Source organism: Hyaena hyaena, unplaced genomic scaffold (genome assembly GCF_003009895.1).
Source record: "Hyaena hyaena isolate Hyena2069 unplaced genomic scaffold, ASM300989v1 scaffold_131, whole genome shotgun sequence".
NCBI classification, from domain to species: Eukaryota; Metazoa; Chordata; class Mammalia; order Carnivora; family Hyaenidae; genus Hyaena; species Hyaena hyaena.
Genome location: NW_024080761.1, coordinates 2,905,195 through 2,924,977, shown reverse-complemented (window position 1 = coordinate 2,924,977; position 19,783 = coordinate 2,905,195). Strand labels below are relative to the sequence as shown.

General features: G+C 44.1%; 1 protein-coding gene across 2 annotated transcripts in view; it reads right to left on the bottom strand.

The window, feature by feature from the left end:
* KIF3B (kinesin family member 3B) overlaps nt 1–19,783 on the bottom strand; it is a 42,420-nt gene that overhangs the window by 9,413 nt on the left and 13,224 nt on the right. The window contains exons 1-5 of one of the 2 annotated variants that reach the window (XM_039237749.1): nt 12,955–13,017; nt 10,054–11,522; nt 6,650–6,751; nt 6,309–6,431; nt 6,078–6,196 (exon numbers count right to left, since the gene is read on the bottom strand). In XM_039237749.1, coding sequence (XP_039093680.1) covers nt 6,078–6,196; nt 6,309–6,431; nt 6,650–6,751; nt 10,054–11,457 — 1,748 coding nt within the window. In that variant the 5' untranslated portion in view covers nt 11,458–11,522; nt 12,955–13,017. Of the gene's footprint in view, nt 1–6,077; nt 6,197–6,308; nt 6,432–6,649; nt 6,752–10,053; nt 11,523–12,954; nt 13,018–19,783 lie in introns of those variants that run through there. The other variant, XM_039237750.1, reaches the window with a different exon arrangement.

The window sequence follows — 19,783 nt, the reverse complement described above, 5'->3', positions numbered from 1 at the left end:
TAAAAACAAAAATTCCAGGGCCACATGGTTGGCTTGGTTAGTTAAGGATCTGACTATTGATTTCGGCCCAGGTCATGATGTCACAGTTCATAAGTTTGAGCCCTGTGTCAGGCTCTGTGCTGACAGTGCGGAGCTTGCTTAGGGTTCTTTCTCTCTGATCCTCGCTCGCCCACACACACACTTTCTTGCTCTCAAAATAAATAAATAAACTTAAAAAAAAATAAAAAGAACAAGAAAAATTCCAGCTGGGGCCACCTGGCTGGCTCAGTTGGTAGAGCATGCAACTCTTGATCTCCAGGTTGTGAATCTGAGCCCCATGTTGGGTGTAGAGATTACGGAAAGGAAAAGGAAAAGAAAAATCCCAGCTAATGTGGAAGGACTGATAGAGAAAAAAACAGTATTTTGCAACCCATAATGAAATAATAATTCAAGACAAATTACTGTTGGTTGAAACCATTAGCTCAATGCGTCTCAAGCAGGCCGCACATTAATATCACTTACAGAGTTCTGGAAAATGTCTTACCCAGACCTCATGAGAGATGAATGGTTCTCAAAATGTGTTCACAGAAGCAACAGGAGCAACAGTGGGAACCCGTTAGAAATTCAAGTTCTCGGGTCCCATCCCAGATGTACTGAATCAGATTCCCCGGGTGTGGGGCCCAGCAATCTGTATTTCACAAGCCCTTTAGACGACTTGGTGCCTGCTAACGTTTAAGAACCACTGCCTTAGAACAATTAGGTCAGGGGGCGCCTGGGTGGCTCAGTCGGTTAAGCATCCAACTTAAGCTCAGGTCATGATCTCACGATTCGTGGGTTCGAGTCCCGCATTGGGCTCTGTACTGACAGCTAGCTCAGAGCCTGAAGCCTGCTTCAGATTCTGTATCTCTCTCTCTCTCTCTGACCCTCTCCTGCTCACGCTGTCTCTCTCTCTCTCTCTCTCTCTCTCAGAAATAAATAAAACATTAAAAAAAAAAAAGAACAATTAGGTCAGAATCTTTGGGGTGGGGCCTAAGCACTGTCCTTTTCAAAAATTCCTCAGATGATTTCAGTGTGCAGCCAAGGTTGAGAACCCATGCTTCAGAGCCACCTTTCAGTTAAAATCCCAACTGTGAGTTATTTCTACAGGCTGTCCCGGCTTTTTAATAAGTCAACTGTGAAAAAAGTTTTTAAAGGGAAAAGGGATGGCTCCAGATTAAAATAAGCTTAAGAGAAACAATAATCAAATGCAAAATGCAGTCTTTATATAGATATTACAAACAAACAAACCCATAAAATCTGAATATGGGCAAGGCATGAGATAATTCTAAGACACAATGTTAGTTTTGTTAGGTGGAAAGATATTGAGTAAACAAAAATCAACGGTATTTCTATATACCAGCAACAAACATTAAGAAAATAAAATTAAGAAAACAATTCCATACATAATAGCAAAACAACAACAACAACAACAAAAAACTTAGGTATACATTTAACAAAAGAAGTGCAGGGGTCCTGGGTGGCTCAGTCAGTTAAGTGTCCGACTTTGGCTCAGGTCATGAACTCACAGTTCATAAGTTCTAGGCCCGCGTCGGGCTCTGTGCTGACAGCTCAGAGCCTGGAGCCTGCTTCGGATTCTGTGTCTTCCTCTCTCTTTGTTCCTTCTCCTCTCTCTCTCAATCAAAAAAATAAGGATTAAAATAATTTTTTTAAAAAAGTGCAAAGACTTGTGCACTGAAAACTATGAAACATTCTTAAAGAAAAAGAAGATCTTTTGGGGGTGCCTGGATGGCTCAGTTGGTTAAGCGTCCAACTTTGGCTTAGGTCATGATCTCGCAGTTCGTGAGTTCAAGCCACACATCGGGCTCTCTGGTGTCATTAGAGAGCTCTCTTGGGATCCTCTGCCCTCCTCTCTCTCTGCCCCTCCCTTGCTCACAGAAAAGACATTAAAATTTTATTTAAAAAAAGAAATTAAAGAAGATGTAAATAAATAAAAAGACATCCCATATTCATGGATCAAAAGACTTGACTGTTAAGATGACAATACACTCCAAATGGATGACTAGATTCAACACAATTCCTATCAAAATCCCAGCTGGCTTTTTCACAGAAATTGACAAGCTCATCTTAAAATGTATATGGAAATGCAAGAAACTCTGAATAGCCAAAAACAATCTTGAGAAAGAAAAACAAAGTCAGAGGACTCATACTTCCTCATTTCAAAATTCATTATAAAGCTATAGCAATCAAGACCACATGGTATTGGCATAAAGACAGACAAGAAGATCAAGGAACAATACTGAGAGTTCAGAAATAAACCCTTACATTTATGGTCAACTTATTTTCAACAAGGGTGCAAAGACAATGAAAGAGGATCCTTTCAGTAAATGGTGCTAGAGGGGCACCTGGCTGCCTCAGTCAGTTAAGTGTCCAAATCTTGGTTTTGGCTCAGGTCATGATCTCACAGTTTCTTTTTTTTTTTTTAATGTTTTATTTTAGAGAGAGAGAGAGAGCCAGTGTGAGCAGGGTAGGGGCAGAGAGAAAGGGAGACACAGAATCTGAAACAGGCTCTAGGCTCTGAGCTAGCCGTCAGCACAGAGCCCGACACGGGGCTCGGACCCACGAACCGTGAGATCATGACCTGAGCCGAAGCCGGGACACTTAACCGACTGAGCCACCCAGGCGCCCTATGCTTTCACAGTTTCTTGAGTTCAAGCCCTGAGTCTGGCTCTGCACTGGCAGTGTGGAGCCTGCTTGGGATTCTCTCTCTTTCCCTCTCTCTCTGCCCCTCCCCTGCTCACACTCAAAATAAGTTAAAAAAATAATTTATATAAATGTTACTGGGACAACTGGATATCCAAATACAAAATAATGCACTTGGAACCCTACTTCAGACTATACACAAATATTAACTCAAAAACGGATCACAGACTTAAATGTAAGACCTAAGACTTTAACACTCTAAGATAACCCAAGAGAATTGAAAACATAAGTCCACAATAAAACTTGTACACAAATATTCATAATAGTAGTATTCCTAACAGTAAAAGACAGAAACAACACAAAGGTCCATCAACTGATGAATAAATAAAATGTGATATATTCATATGTTATTCAATCATAAAAAAGAATGAAATATTGGTAATGTGATATAACACGTATGGCCCTTAAAAACACTATATACCAAGTGAAAGAAACCAGCCACAAACAGCCACATTAAAAAACAATGGGGTGCCTGAGTGGCTTAGTTGGTTAAGCATCCAACTTTGGCTCAGCTCATGATCTCATGGTTCTTGAGTTCAAGCCTCACGTCCAGCTCTGTGCTGACAGCTCAGAGCCTGGAGCCTGCTTCGGATTCTGTGTGTGTCTCTCTCTCTGACCCTCCCCTGTTCATGCTTTGTCTCTCTCTCTCCCCCTATTAAAAATAAGTAAATATTAAAAAACAACAACAACATGAGGCGCCTGGGTGGCTCAGTTGGTTAAGCGTCTGACTTTGGCTCAGATCATGATCTCGAGGTTTACGAGTTCAAGTCCCATGTCGGGTTTTGTGCTGACAGCTCAGAGCCTGCAGCCTGCTTCAGATTCTGCGTCTCCCTCTCTCTCTCCCCCTCCCCTGTTCACACTGTCTCTGTCTCTCAAAAATAAACATTAAAAAAAATTTTTTTAAACAACAAGAACAACAACAAATGGCCACCTTATTCCATTATAAATTTATACACAGTGTCCAAAATAGGAAAATGTAGACACAATACCAAAAGTTTAAGCAACAAAAGAAAACACAGATAAATTGGGCTACCTCACAATTAAAATCTTTTGTGTCACAAACAAAATGCCATTAAGAAAGTGAAAAGGCAACCCACAGAATGGGAGAAAATACCTGCAAGCCAAGTATCTGATAAGGGACTTGTAGCCAGAATGTATAAAGAACTCTTACAACTCAATAATAAAAAGACCCAATAAATAACCCAATTTTAAAAGGGGCGAAGGATTTGAACAGACATTTCTCCAAAGAAGATATGCAAATGGCTAAAGAGCACAGGAAAAGACATTTTACATCATTAGTCATTACAGAAATGCAAAACAAAACCACAGTGAGATACTACTTCACACACATGAGGATGGCTACGCTCAGAAAGAGACAGTAACAAGTGTCAACACGGATATGGAGAAATTGGTGGTAGAAATATAAAATGATGCAGCCATTCAAAACAGTCTGGAAGTTCCTCCAAAAGTTAAACACAGAGTTACCACATGACCTAAACAATTCCACTCTTAGGTATACAGCCCAGAGAAATGAGAACATGTCCATACAAAACCTTGTACATGGAGGTTCATAGCAGCAGTATTCATAATAGCCAAAGAACGGAAACTACCTGAATGACCACCAACTGATGAATGAAATGTGTGTTTATCCACACTATTCAATATCATTCAGCCATAAAAAAGAATGAAGTCCTGACATGCTACAACATGGATGATCCTTGAAAACATGTTAAGTGAAAGAAACTAGTCACAAAAGGCCACATATCATAAGATTCCATTTATATGAAATGTCTAGAATAGACAAATTTATAAGACACTATATTAGTACGTACTTAGGGCTGGAGGTGGGGGCTGTGGGGTTGGGAGGGAGCAAGTAATAAGGAATGACTGCTAACTGATAACAGGGTTTCCTTGAGGAGGACACAAAAATGTTCTAAAATTAGATTGTGATGATGGTTTTGCAATCCGGTAGATTTGTATACTTTTTGTTTTTTAAAGTAGGCTTCATGCCCAGCACAGAGCCCGATGTGGGGCTTGAACTCACAACCCTGAGACCAATATCTGAGCTAAGATCAAGAGTCAGATGCTTAACCAACTGAGCCAACTAGGCACCCTGACTTGTATACTTAAAAAAAATTTTTTTAGGGATGCCTGGGTGGCTCGGTTGGGCATCCGGCTTTGGCTCAGGTCATGATCTCACGGTTCATGGGTTTGAGCCGCGCGTCGGGCTCTGTGCTGACAGCTGGCTCAGAGCCTAGAGCCTGCTTTGGATTCTGTGTCTCCCGCTCTCTCTGACCCTCCTTGATCACGCTGTCTCTCTCTATCAGAAATAAAATAAAACATTAAAAAAATTTTTTTTTAATTTTTTAATGTTTATTTATTTTTGAGAGAGATAGAGACAGACAGAATGAGAGTGGGGGGTGGGGTAGAGAGAAGGAGATATAGAATTGAAGCAGGGTCCAGGCTCTGAGCTGTCAGCACAGAGCCTGACGCAGGGCTCGAACCCATTAATAGTAAGATCATGACCTAAGCCGAAGTTGGATGCTTAACCAACTGAGCCACCCAGGCACCCCCCAACTTGTGTATTTCAAATAGGTGAGCTGTATGGTATTTGAATTATACCTCAGTAAAGCATTTTTAAAAATAGCACTGGGGAGGTACCTGGGTGGCTCAGTCAGTTAAGCGTCTGGCTCTCGGTTTCAGCTCAGGTCATGATCTCACGGTTTCGTGAGTTTGAGCCCCACATTGGGCTCCGTACTGACAGTGCAGAGCCTGCTTGAGATTCTCTCTGTCCCTCTCTCTCTACCCCTTCCCTGCTCATGCTGTCTCTATTTCTCTCAAAATAAATTGATTAATTAATTAAAAAAAAATAAAATAGCATTGTGATCATATATGTAAGTATGCGGGAGTAAGATAAGATTAACATTACATGAAGTTTTAGAATATTTCTATAACAGACAAATGACAAAAAGTTGTTTCCCAGTGAATCTGGGTGGTGGGTATTTGGGTGTTCATTATACCATTCAGAAAATTCTAGTTAATAACAGATTCCCTCTTGTCTACAGAGGCTGGAGCCTTTAAAAGCTTCAAGAGGTAGGGTAGAAGGAAACCTGGAGATCATCTGGTGAAGTCATTCACTTAACAAAGGGGACCCAGAGACAGAAAGTGACTTTCTCCAGAATAAACAGAAAACACACAAAGTGGTAGGAGATGAGCTAGAGAGAAGTAGGCAGGGGCCCTGTCCTCAGAGACATGTTTCTTACTGAACAAACAACCTCCCGGCAAATGCCTGGGGGATGGGGGTTGGGGGGCGCGGGCACAAAAGGCCCAGAACTTACTTGAGTTTCAGCTCCCGGGTGAGCTCATTCTGAGTCTGCTCCAGCTCCTGACGTTCCTTGATGTGCTCTTCTTGGAGGTCATGGATCTCGGCCTTCACCGCCTGCAGCTTGGAGAACAGCTGGAAGCGAGGCCAGAGGCAGGTGAGGAGGGCAGCCCTCCAGGCAACAGAGCTCTTCCCTACCCCCCAACAAAGTCTCAAGACACCCCTGCCTGGCCTCGTTCCTTTATACCTTCTTGAGTTTTTTGGTCTTGATGTCCACCTCTTGCTGCAATGAGCTGTACGTCTCTTTAAGTTCCAAGGTCTCCTCATCTCGACTTTCCATCTGTTGCTGGATTTCTCTTTCTCGACGTTTCTGAGCAACATCACAAAATGCATCAGCGTGTGCCTAAAGACCATGTCTACACAAGAACACAGGGCTGGGGGCTCCACATCAGAGTCTCCCGCTAGGAAGGGCTAATTAAGCACCTCGTGTCTGCTCCCTCTGAAGAATCGGATGCAAGAGATAGGTGCTCTGTAGCGTTAACGCACCCAATCCCACCCCCTTCTCCTCATAAAGGAATGAAAAGTCACCTGCTCTGCGATTTCCTGCCGTTTCTGCTCCAGGATTTTCTGCTGTTCATTTGTATGATCTACTATATTTTTCCCTCCAACAAGCAGCTTACTCTCCATGGCCTGAGTGAGAATAAAAAAGTAGAATCCATCTCGTGACTGATCTCCCTCAGAACATGTCTCCTCACAGGGAAGCCGGTAAAACGTAACAAGCTCAGGACTGGGCCAAAGAGGTGAACTCAGGGGGACACAGACTGTGCTCAGCAGTGTCCTTAGTATCATTGATGTGGAGCTTTACCTTAGAAACACTGAAGATACAGCTTCCCCAGGCACACAGGAATTTCGGCTTTCTTTAAAAACATTTTTTTTTTCGGTTTCTATGTACCAAGCATTGACCCTACTTAAGACAAATTGAGTACTTCCTAAGTGCTAGGTACCGGGGATGCAACTGAATACGAATCACAAGGCTAAAGAGTCCACTAAGGGCCACGGACCAGTAAGCAGGCTCTTACCCTACGGAGTCAGACACCATCATGAAGAAAAGACAGTAATAATGGGAGAGGCACACAGGCGGGAGAGAATTGTGGCTTTTGGAGGGAGTCAAGAAAGGCTTCCTGTTTGAGAACACTGAAGTAAAAATAGGAATTAGATGGGGCGCCTGAGTGCCTCAGTCAGTTAAACGTCCGACTTTGGCTCAGGTCATCATCTCACAGTCCGTGGGTTCGAGCCCCGCGTCAGGCTCTGTGCTGACAGCTCAGAGCCTGGAGCCTGCTTCAGATTCTGTATCTCCCTCTCTCTCTGCCCCTCTCCCACTCGCTCTCTTTCTCTGTCTCTCAAAATTAAAAAAAAAAAAAAAAAGACATTAAAACATTAAAAAAAAAAGGAATTAGCTAAGAAAACAAAAATGTTGTGTGTGTGAGAGGGTAGGGTAGGGAGTACTGACATATGAAGCTGGCAAAGCAATTACGGGTCAGTTCCAAAACCTCAAAGACTAAACTTGATCCTGAGAATCACGGGAATCATACTGACTGCTCTTTGAGCATAACAGTTCACAGTCAGATTTGTGTTTTAGAAATATTCGTCCCCCACCACACGAAGGATGGCTGGAAAAGGGCAGGCCTGGTGGAGGGAGACCAGAACGAGAGGCTGTTTTGAGGACCCAGGCCTGGGCAAGGGCAGGAGAGGTGGCAGAGGACAAAGAAGACGGGTCCAAGAGAGCTGACGGCACAGGATTCCGAGGCCCTGGGACTGACTGGGCCGTGGGGAGAGCGAGGAACAGCTGGAGGGGGATCTCCTAGGGGTCTGGCTTGACTGAGAAAAGGCAGGCAGGAACAGGCTCTGGGTGGCTGCGGGCATCTCTAGAAATGTCCAGTAGGCAGAGGCTATCAGGCTTGGATGTCAGACAGCTCTGGGCTGGCTCTGTAGATAGGACACCTTGAGCATTTAGACGGTGGTTGAAGCCATGGGAATGATTTGCTCCTGAAAAGCATGGAATCCAAAAACTCCACAACCTTGTTTTAAAGAAACTTATGAACATTAACATTAGCCCTGTTGCCGCCTTCCAGTGAGCCCTTGAGCCTGTTTCCTCTTCTCTCAAAATGGAAGTGGAAGTGGCTGGACTGGATTATCAAACACTCTCCACTACACACACACACACACACACACACACACACACACACACACACACTCCTTCCAGCTCTAATCTTGTCCTATGATTTTACAGCATCCAGGGATTTCAAGAGACAGAAGTAATACCATAATTCTCCCATAAACAAAATGTCTAAGAGATTCAGTGACCTGGAGATTATGTTGAGTCATGCCACACTTGGCCTCCGAGAGCTGCCCAAATAACCCAAGTTGCTTAGAGAGTTTAGGTGTTCCTGGGCTTGAATAATAGATGGGATCCTAAAACCCAGCATGCAAACCAAACACGGGCACACCCTGTTAACACTTCAAGTGCAGGAGTGAAGAGGTGTGAAGTGGCATTTGCGGTGAAGTAACCCCCTGGGACAAGGTGACCTTCTATTTGTGTTGTATAGGACTCCGTGTTCACTTCAGGTCTTGAAAGCTCCAGAAAAGACCCCTGCCTCTGAAGTAAAACAGAACCCAGCTCTGTGAAAGGGCTCCTATGAGGTCACAGATAAAGCACCACTTCATGCAGCAAGTGGGGAAAGGAGAGGTGGGGAAGAAGTCACTGATCATTTTTAAATTAATAAACAAGGATACATTTGTGAGTCAAAATCAGATTTTGCATGAATTCACTACGAAAGAACCCAACACCTCAGAGTATTTCTGGCTTGTGGTCAGGCGGCAGGCGTCCTCAGATTCCCAGGGCTGGCTCTGTCCCCTCCTCTGCCATTAAAGCCCCGCCGCAGGCCAGAATCCAGGCACCTGACAGAACAGCCCATGGGCACCGGAAAGAAAATGCACAGGAGTCGCCTGTGCTCTAGAATGCTGCTCGGCCACCGCCTCACAGGGGTTGGAGCTTGAGGGAAGGGGCTGACCACAAGAGGGTAAGGAACTGCTCTGTACCTTGTGTGGCAAGGTCACTGCATATTAAAACCACATCGAGATACCATTTTATATACACCAGACATACAAAAACTAAAGTTGGATAGTCTCAAGTGCCGGTAAGGATGAGGTGCAACCATAGCTCAGAACGTGCTGGCTGAAGCTTCGATCCCCGCCGCCACCTCCGAGAACAACTTATGATTATCTGGTAAAATTAGGGCTGCACATACCCAAGGACATAATGGCACCAGATAACAAATTCCTGCTCATACACGTTCTCCTGGAGCCAAGGACAAAAACATTCATGGCAAAAAATGGAAACAACCCACTATCGGGAGAATGGAATACCACAGAATTCTCACAGCAGTAATAATGAATGAATCACAGCTCCAGGCATCAATATGGACAAATCTCATTACGTAAGGTTGAGCAAGTAAAAGCAAACTACAGCAATGGGATTCCATTTATATAAAGGTAAAAAATTATGTGAAACCGAAATTATTTTTTTTAGACATATATACATAAACAGGAAACCTATAAGGAAGAGTATGGAAACAAACACCAAACCCAAGGTAATGTTTACCTCTGGGGGAGGGGCCACGATAAGCCTGTAAAGATGCAGGTTATGTTCTATTGCTCACACTGTGGGTGCAGAGGGGACATGGGTGTCAATTTTACTGCTGGTTTTTATACCCTGCACATCCGTAAAAATTATTCTTCCTATCAAGTCAATATTTTAATGTTTTAAAATTGGAGAAATTGTTTTTATTTCAGTTCCAAAATGTTTACTGGACACTGGACACCAGGGAGCTGTTGGGAACGTAAAACTGAAAGGAACATCATCCCTCATCTCATGTTTTTGGCTAAAATAGAACGCACCAAAAGAGGAAAGGGCCTCAGGGAGGGTCTGGTACCTTGATCTTGGCGCCCAGCATCTCAGCCGCATCCTTCTCCCGCCTCAGGTCTTCCATCTTTTTCTCCTTCTCCCTCAGCAGCCTCATCTTCTCCTCTGCAACCAAGCTGTGGTCCTCTACAATGGCCCGCTTCTCAATCTCCAGTTTTTCTTGCTGTTCCCGCCAGTAATCATCCTTATCATCCCCTTCCTCCTCACCCTCTTCTCCCTCCTCCTCCTCCTCTTCCCCACCCCCACCACTGCCACCACCTTCCCTCCGCTTCTCCCGCCTCTTCCTCCTGCCAATGGACCGTTTTTCCAGCTGGGCCTTGAGCCGAGCAATCTCTTCCTGGAATTCTCGAAGGAGGGCATCTTTAGGGTCCTCATTGACCCTTGGTTTATTCTTAATGTTTTTGGCACGGTTGGCATATCTCAGAGTGGTCAGAGTCTCTTCCACATTGTACGAGGCAGGTCCCACGTTGGCCACCATTACGGTTTTAGCATTGCCACCAAGAGAATCTTGGAGGAGCCTGGTAAGCTTTGAGTCCCGATACGGAATGTGAGTGCTCTTGCCGTCCACCAGGGCAGAGATGACATTCCCTAAGGCTGAAAGGGACAGGTTGATCTTGGTCGCTTCCTTCAACCTTTCTCCTTGTGCACCGGTCTTGGCTTGCCGTTCGCTGCCAGCGAGATCCACGAGGTTCAATTTCCCTACACGGATATGGTTTTCTCCATCCAGGCCCACTTCGCTGCACTCAATAGTGATGACAAAAATTGCATGAGAGCGTGAACTGTGCTCGTTCATGTTGGTCGCACCAACAGAGCGGTTCTGGTTCCCCACATTCATCACGTGCTCTATTTCCTTCACGCTCTTGGTGACGAAGGAAGACAGGTCTTTCACATACACTCCAGTGTCAGGCCTCTCTTTGAGCTCAAGCCTCTTGGTCTGATCCTTTGAGAGCAGATCTCGGATCTCCTCCTGGTAGATCTCCAGGTAAGAGGCCCTGACCAGGTACTGTTGATTCTGAGATCGAGAGATATGGGTGAAGATGTGGTCAAAGGAGTTAGGGATGACCCCTCTTTTCTCAGGGTCACCACGGACCCCCTCCATTGTGTACGTTTTCCCAGTCCCGGTTTGTCCATAGGCAAAAATCGTCCCATTGAAACCCTGCAGGACAGAGTCCACGAGCGGTCGGAACGTCTCATCATAAAGTTCAAACTGCTTGGCATTCCAGTCGTAGACTGCATCGAAGGTGAAGGTCTTGGGCATTTCATGGGCCACTCCTTTGGGGTTCTTCACCGACACCTGCCCCAGCTTCACGTCCACATCCACCACCTTATCATACGAAGCCGCCTTTTCCTTGCCATTCATGGGCCGACAGCGAACCACCACCCTGACTGACTCTGAGCTTTTTAGCTTTGACATGATGAATGCTGGCCAGGTCAACCCTTGAGGGCTATGAATCCAAAATGTCTCAGGGTGCTAAGGTCCTAGGAAAAAAAGCAAAAGTAAGTAAGGACAGTACAGTTGTCACCAGGGGCTGCTCAACAGCACCTGACACACGCATGTCACCTTCCTCTTGCTAATCTTCTGATGGCTACATTAAATGACCTTAAGGGGTGCCTGCGTGGCTCAGGCGGGTAAGTGTCCAACTTCGGCTCAGATCATGATCTCACAGTTTGTGGGTTTGAACCCCACGTCGGGCTCTGTGCTGATAGCTGGGAGCCTGGACCCTGCTCCAGATTCTGTGTCTCCCTCTCTCTCTGCCTCTCCCCTGCTCACACTCTGTCTCTGTCTCTCTCAAAAATAAACAAACATTAAAAAAAAAACTTTGTAAAAACGACTTGAATACACACTGTAGTTCTTCACCAGGTCTTAATGAGCTGCGGTGGGAAAGTGAAAACTTGAATCCACCAGCAGCGTGCACGAGCTTGTCTACCCGGCACTTTATTTCTCAGACAACAGGTTGTTGCAGCTAGAATCCTTTTCAAAGCCTGGGTGATCATCTATCCTGCCGAACCACTACAGAGTCTGCAGAGAGCAATCTGGAACTATCTAGCAGTACCTTTTGACGTAGCAGTTGTATTTCTAAGAATTTATCTCACAGATACAAGGATATTCGTTGTAGCATCATTTATGGTAGCGACAGACTGTGGCCCACCCAATTACCATCAAGAAGGGGCTGATTAAATACATTAAATGTATATGATAACATAGACAGTGGGATCTTGATCAGTTGCTGAGAAGACTGTGCTAATCTAAATGTCACCGTACACCAAGACACGCAGTAGATGGGGAACAGCGTGTACAGGCAGTACGGTTAACACTGTAAGCACAGGGATACACGGATGCGTGTGTATGTCTGACAGGCAAAGCAATATCATTAGAAGCGTGCATATAAAAGTGGTGGCTACAACACAGTGGGAACAGTGGCAGCCTCAGCAGGGGGTGTGTGGGGCCTAGGGGACTCTCAGGTCGAGAGAGAGAGAGAAAACTTCAGCGTACACTTGTTTGTGCTGTTGAATTTCCCATCCTGTGCCCATAATACTCTTCCATTCTAAAATCATAAGCTATGGCTTGTGCAAAATGTATTCAAACAGAGAAAGAACTCATTCAATCAACAAACTTAATACAATCTGAATGCAAATAAGAAAACAGATGTTTGGGGCGCCTGGGTGGCTCAGTCGGTTAAGTGTCCAACTTCGGCTCAGGTCATGATCTCACGGTTCGTGGGTTCGAGCCCCGTGTCAGGCTCTGTGCTGACAGCTAGCTCAGAGCCTAGAGCCTGTTTCAGATTCTGTGTCTCCCTCTCTCTCTGACCCTCCCCTGCCCATGCTGTCTCTCTCTCTCTCTCAGAAATAAATGAAACATTAAAAAAAAGAAGAAAACAGATGTTAAAAAAATTTTTTTAAGGAACTTCACCTGGTGCCAGAAAACTCGGGGAGCAGAAGGAAGGATGATTAAGCGGGTCCTTTGAGAAGGGCTAGAGAGCAAACAGATTAAAGACGTACATATGAGGACCTCAAATTCCCGAAAACCTCAGTGTGGGTCGTTTTTCTTTAAATAGGTAATTCTTATGTTCCTTGATTCAAACCACTCTTCAGTAACAGGTCCCCCACCTCACATGTTCTCCAGCCACCAGAGTCCCTGCCCACAGGCAAATATTATTAGCTTTTTAATCTTCCTGAGCCATTTTATGCATAGCAAGCAAATATGTATTAATACATACTTACCCTCCTCCCCCCCCTTTTTTTTAAGTTTCTTTATTTAAGCAATCTCCACACCCAACATGGGGCCTGAAGATCAAGAGTCACACACTCCTCCAGCCGAGCCAGCCAGGCGCCCGCCCGCTTACGCCCTTCCGTGTGAACACAAGCGTAGAAAGCTATACACAGTATGCTGTACACAGTAACACCACAGCGGCCGCACCTCTTGGAGTTGTTCGCTCAGTAGATACAGAGCTGCCTTATTCTTCATGGCAGCAGCAAAATATCCTGCCGTATGGAAGCGTAAGTTCTAGGAGTTAAGCTGTTTCTGGTATTTTACTATGAAAAGCCTGGGCCCACATCCTTGCATGTGTAAGCAGGTATAGCTGTAAGACAAATTTCTACACACACAACTGCTGGCTCACAGGATATATACATTTGTAATTTTAATAGACACTTAGAACAGTGATAACGATTCCTTTTTAGTAGTGAAGATGACCTGTTCCCTGCCAACAGAGGAGTGGCAGAATGTGAGGCAGTGATGGGCTGTTCTAAGCAAATGCAGGTTAATTAATAGAGTCAATGTGCTCCCCAATTATGCTTTTATAAAAGATTCTGCTGCTAAGCACACGGAAACATGAAATGTTATTTTTCATACTTCTCTAGTTGTTATATGTAATAAAGTAATGTCTAGAATGAAGAACCAGAAAACCTCTTACCCTCTCTGAACCCATTTTCTGTAAAATTGGTAAAATAGGGTAATTCTCCTTCCTGGTGAATGATCATGACGCAGAGGTACTTACAAAGGAGGAAGTACTTTATGAACTAACATAAAGCTGGATTAAAATTAACTAATACAGATTCATCCAAAACCCTTGTCAAATGGTCATTCCAGAGATTACTGCTGAGCCCTAACTTTTATTCTCTTGTTCCGTTTTATAGTTATCACCCTAAAAAAAAAATCAGATTAAACTGAGATCCAAATACCTAATCAGTGTTCCATTAGGAAAGCATGTAAGACAGCCCTTGTTCATCACCTTCTATATGCTATTACAATTTTGTCTGATGATAAAAAAGAACTAGACGTTAGAATGGCTGATCTGTTTACTGTGTCTCCCCTTTTCTCCCAGGGCAATGGCCCCCAGGCTACCACTGCAGGGATCCCTTGCTTGTCTCCACCTCTGTGTCAGCAGAGACCTGCAAAACTCAGGGGCCAAGTTCAAACCCCAACCCCCTGAGCCTCTGCTGTAGCACATGAGATGGTTTAGACAAGATCCCATAGACTCAGAGTAAGAAATGTAAGAGGGGGCTCCTGGCTGGATCAGCTGTAGGAGAGTGTGGCTTTTGATCTCGGGGTTGTGAGTTTGAGCCCCATGTTGGGTGAAGAGTACTTAAATAAAACTTTTTAAAAGTCGGGGGGACACCTGAGTGGCTCAGTTGGCTGAGTGTCAGACTTTGGCTCAGGTCATGATATCACCATTTGGGGATTGGAGCCCCACATTGGGCTCTGTGCTGACAGCTCAGAGCCTGGAGCCTGCTTCAGATTCTGTGTCTCCCTCTCTCTCTGCCCTTCGTTGCTCATGCTCTATCTCTATCTCTCAAAAATAAATAAACATTAAAAATTTTTTAAATAAATAAATAAATAAAATAAAAATTTTAAAGGAAACATAAGGGGGTAAATGGAGGATGGGTCAGAGGAGAGATGAATTTTTCTGCATTCAGAAGAAGAGGCAGAGCTGTCCAGCTCTGACCTATCAAAACAAGGTGGCCCCAAGCCTGTTTAAAAAAATTAAAACATCTGCAGTGGGATGACCTGTTTCTGTTACAGCACCATATATTTTTTGAGCTCTCCAAAATGATAAAAACAAAGGAATGATAATGACCTATAATCACGTTTAAAATGTTTTAAAATGAAGGAATTCCCAAAGCTTGAGTCCCTTTAATTAAATCTCAACTCAGAACACAGAACACCATTTCTCTGCTGAGCTCACAGAGCTCGACTGCACTAGTCATGTCGTATTGACTTACGACTTCAGGAAGATGGGCTAATTTAATTTCCTGCCACCAGGGCTTAAAAACTTGCTCTGGGTCCTCCTCAAAGGAGAGGGTTTTCTTGGAAGGATGCCCTGATGCTCCTTCTTTACTTTATTACCTTCCTTACTCTTCTGCTAGCTGGTCTAATTACAGTGATAAATCTTTAAAGGAACTCCCAGCATTGCCAGGAAAGCAGCCACCAAAGGTCAGCTGCTTGTCACCTTCATCCTGAACAGCTCTGCTGTTAGAACTGATCATTCGGATGTTAACAACCACTGTCTGAATGGCCACTACACCTGAAAAGCTGAGTCTCTTCCTAATTCCACCACTTTTGTCCGCTGAGGAAGTCAGTTACGCATTTCTCGTGGTGGCCGCACTCTTCCAGATCATTCTCCAGCTCCTATACTTGGACGGATACACCCTCACCTCTGCTAGTTATCACGGATTCTTACCTCAAATTCTAGAGGTAGGTGTAGATAGGATTCTTACTAACTACTGGCTTCCTATAGAGATTCTACAACAGAGATCTCAAACGGGTCACATTCTTCTACCTGAAGCATTGTATTTGGTCCATTTGATTGGTTTAAAAAAGAAAAAAGCCTCAACAATTCCACTTCTATTTCTGTGTATGTCCTAGTGGAAACCCTTTCTACACACACATAAGGAAACATGGACAACGCTTCCTGCAGCGTGTTAAAACAGAAAAGCTGGAAACAACCTAAACATCTATCTCCAGGGGAAATGAAAAATAGCATATGGTGTAACCGTATCACTGACACTATACTATTCAGGAGGAAAAAGGAATGCGTTAGAGCAGGGTTGGCAAATTGCTGCCCGTGGGCCAAATCCGGCCCGCATCCTGTTTTTGTAAATAAAACTTTATTGGAACAGAGGCATACCCTCTTTGTTTACAATCATCTATGGCTGCATTAGCTATAAAATAGCAGAGTTGAGCAGTTGTAACAGAGACAGTCTGGCTCAGAAAACCTAAAATATTTACTGCCTGATCTTTTACAGAAAAGTCTGCCAAGCCTGAATTAGACTTATATACATTTACATGGATAAATAAACAAGCTGAGTGAAAAAGCAAGTGCAGAGTGATAATTATGATTAAAAATTTGTAAAACAACAAAAAAAATTATAAAACAATATGGTCTTCATGGGGTTGCATTTGTAAGTGTTAAAAAATGGGAAAGACATATAACAATTTATGACAGCAGCTGCCCAAACTGGGCTGGGTGAGAGGTGGAGAATGGGTTTAAAAATGGGAAGGATATTTTGGAGTGCCTGGGTGGCTCAGTCAAAGAGCATCCGACTCTTGATTTCTGCTCAGGTCATGATCTCAGGGTCGTGGGGTCAAGCCCCACCTAGGGCTGTGCTAGGAGCACACTTGAGATTCTCTCCCTCTCTCTCTGGCTCTCTCTCCCCCCTTTTTTCTACTCACATGTACTCTCTCTTTCTGTCTAAAATGGAGGAGCGCCTGGCTGGCTCAGTTGGCAGAGCATGCAACTCTTTGATCTCAGGGTCATGAGTTCAAGTCCCACATTGGGAGGCAAGTTTACTTAAAAAACAAAACAAAACAAAACAAAAACCAGGAAATGAGGCTTGAAGAAAATAAGACAAAATGTTAACAGCTGTCAATCCTGGTTGTTTCCCATATTATTCTTTGAATATGTAAAATTTTCTGTTTTCTCAAAAAAAAAAAAAAGTACCAGCAATTTCACATTAAAAATAACAACAACAACAACAACAAAGAAAAACAGGTTTGGGGAGCCTGAATGGCTCAGTCAGTACTGACTTCAGCTCACGTCATGATCTCATGGTTGTGAGATCGAGCCCCATGTAGGGCTCTGCACTGATGCCGTGGAACCTGCTTGGGACTCTCTCCCTCTCTCTCTGCCCCTCCCTACTCCACCCTCCCACTCACATGCACACTTACACACACATGCTCACACACTCTCTCAAAGTAAATAAACAAACTTAAATTTTTTTAATAATAAAAAATTAAAAATTAAAAATCCCAGGGTTTCTGCTTCTCTTGAAGAATAGGGAGTATCTGACAGCCCCTGGTCATGACCCAAATGGTAGAAATGGTGAGAAACACGTGCCACTTTGGAGAACCCAGCCTCTCCAATCCGCCCCAACCCCACTCTCTACAGTCTCACGCCCAGCATGCTCTGCCCATTTGTACTTCCTCCCTGGCCCCTGTAAGCATCTCTGTCTATAACCAAATTCACCTCCACATGATTTGATTAAGAAAGGCCTGCCATGCAAGTCCATCTTTTTTTTTTTAAGAGGTTTTCTTTAGACCTTTACCTTTTTAAAAATTTTTTAATGTTTATTTATTTTTGAGAGAGAGAGAGACAGAGCACGAGTGGGGGAGGGGCAAAGAGAAGGAGACAAGAATCTGAAGCAGGCTCTAAGCTCTGAGCTGTCAGCACAGAGAACGACGTGGGGCTCAAGGCTCAAACTCAAGACTGCGAGATCATGACCTGAGCCAAAGTCAGACACTTAACTGACTGAGCCACCCAGGTGCCCCTAGACCTTTATCTTTTTTTTTTTTAATGTTTTTATTTATTTTTGAGAGAGAGAGAGAGTGCGCAAGTGGCATAGGGGAAGAAAGAGAGGGAGACAGAGGATCCAAAGTGGGCTCTGCACTGAGAATGGAGAGCCCCATGCCAGGCTTGAACTCACGAACCGAGAGATCATGACCTGAGCCAAAGTTAGATGCTTAACTGACTGACCCACCCAGGCGCCCCTAGCCCATCTTTTGTAAATGACACTTACCAAAGGTCTGTAATGACATGGAAAATGCTTACCATAAATGAAAAAGCAGTTTATAAAACTGAGTGCAGGCAATCACAATTATATAAAAATAAGACCCATCAAGACATCAATAATGATCTACTCTTTAATGGGCATGTGGTATCTTCAAAGGGGAAAAAAAAGAAAGGTCTACTTTACCAGAAGCAGCCCTGCAGGGAGGAGCGATCCGCAGGCGCGCAGAGTGCATGCTAATGCATCTTTAATCAATGCATTCCAATGCAGTGCCCTCTAAGATCAGACCAGGCAACCACCTGCCAACTGCCCTGGCCTGGAGTTCAAGGACTCAGAGCATCTGAAAGGCCGCTGAAGCCACAGATCACATGGTCCTCTGAAAACCGCTGCAACTCCCAGGCATGGAGATAAAGCAACTCCCTATTAACCAGGCCTAAACCAACTCCCTGTGCAGGTTTCTCTCAGGGGAAGTGGCTGTTTTCTATTCCGTATCCACCGCATCACCATCAACACTATTGTCTCACACCACTGCTGTTTTGAAGTCTCAGGACTTTGTTCGTAATCCCTGAACCACACCAAGAGAGCAAGTCCAATTCTGGCTCTCTGGTTCCCCTAATGGCCAGTTATCACAATGGGAGTTACACAATTTTCAAGACAAGATTATTCATCTCTTGTTGAAAAATAACATCACTGCCTCGCAGACCTTTGAAAAGGACATTGGGGGGCGCCTGGGTGGCTGAGTCAGTTAAGCATCCAACTCTTGATTTTGGCTCCGGTCATGATCTCACAGTGTGTGAGATTGAGCCCTGTGTCAGCTCTGTGCTGATGGCACGGTGCCTGTTTGGGATTCTCTCTCTCCCCCTGCCTCTCTCTCTGCCCCTACCCCGCACTCACATGCACGCGCAAGTTCTCTTTCTCTCCCTCTCTCTCAAAAATAAATAAATAAACAAACAAACAAACATAGAAGGCCATTGGATTTGTGTTGAGAGAACAGTTCTATATTTGCTTATATGGATAAAATGTATTTTAAGGGATATTCATGAACCAGATAACAACACGGGCTGCCTGTAGGGAAAGAGCTACATGGTGAGAGCTAAGAGCAGCAGGGAGCCTTTGCATGTACACCCTTTAGACTTCTTGAGTTTTGAACAGTGGGAGTATATTATGTGGTCAGAAAAATAAAATTAGGGGAAAAAAGAGATGGGAAAATGTGATATTAATTAACAAAGTAATATCCAGTTGTTAAAACTCATTATTTTCTTCCTTTCATCTACCAGTTTTACTGACCACCATGAATAGAAGGTAGTAAAAATGTTTTGGGGCTCCTGGCTGGCTCAGTCAGTGAAGCATGTGACTCTTGATCTCAAGGTCGTGAGTCTGAGCACCATGTTGGACATCATGAGTCTGAGCACCATGTTGGACATCGAAAGGGAAGGGAGGGAGGGAGGAAGGAAGGGAAAGGAAAGGAAATGTTTTAACTGATGAACAAAGGCCCCTAGGAGTAAAAATACTTATCTCAACTTTATGGTGAAGTGTCATAAAAGAGCTTCCATGAGGTCTATAGTACTAGAATCTTTAACATTCTAACGTCATGTAGCCTCAGCCCTAAAGGCATTTAGACCAAAGATGTCAAAGTAACAGACTAATAAAATATAGTCTGTTGCTATTACAGGTACTGTTTATAGCCAGATAATTGGGTGAATTGTCTAAAAACTTTCAAACTGTCCCTTACA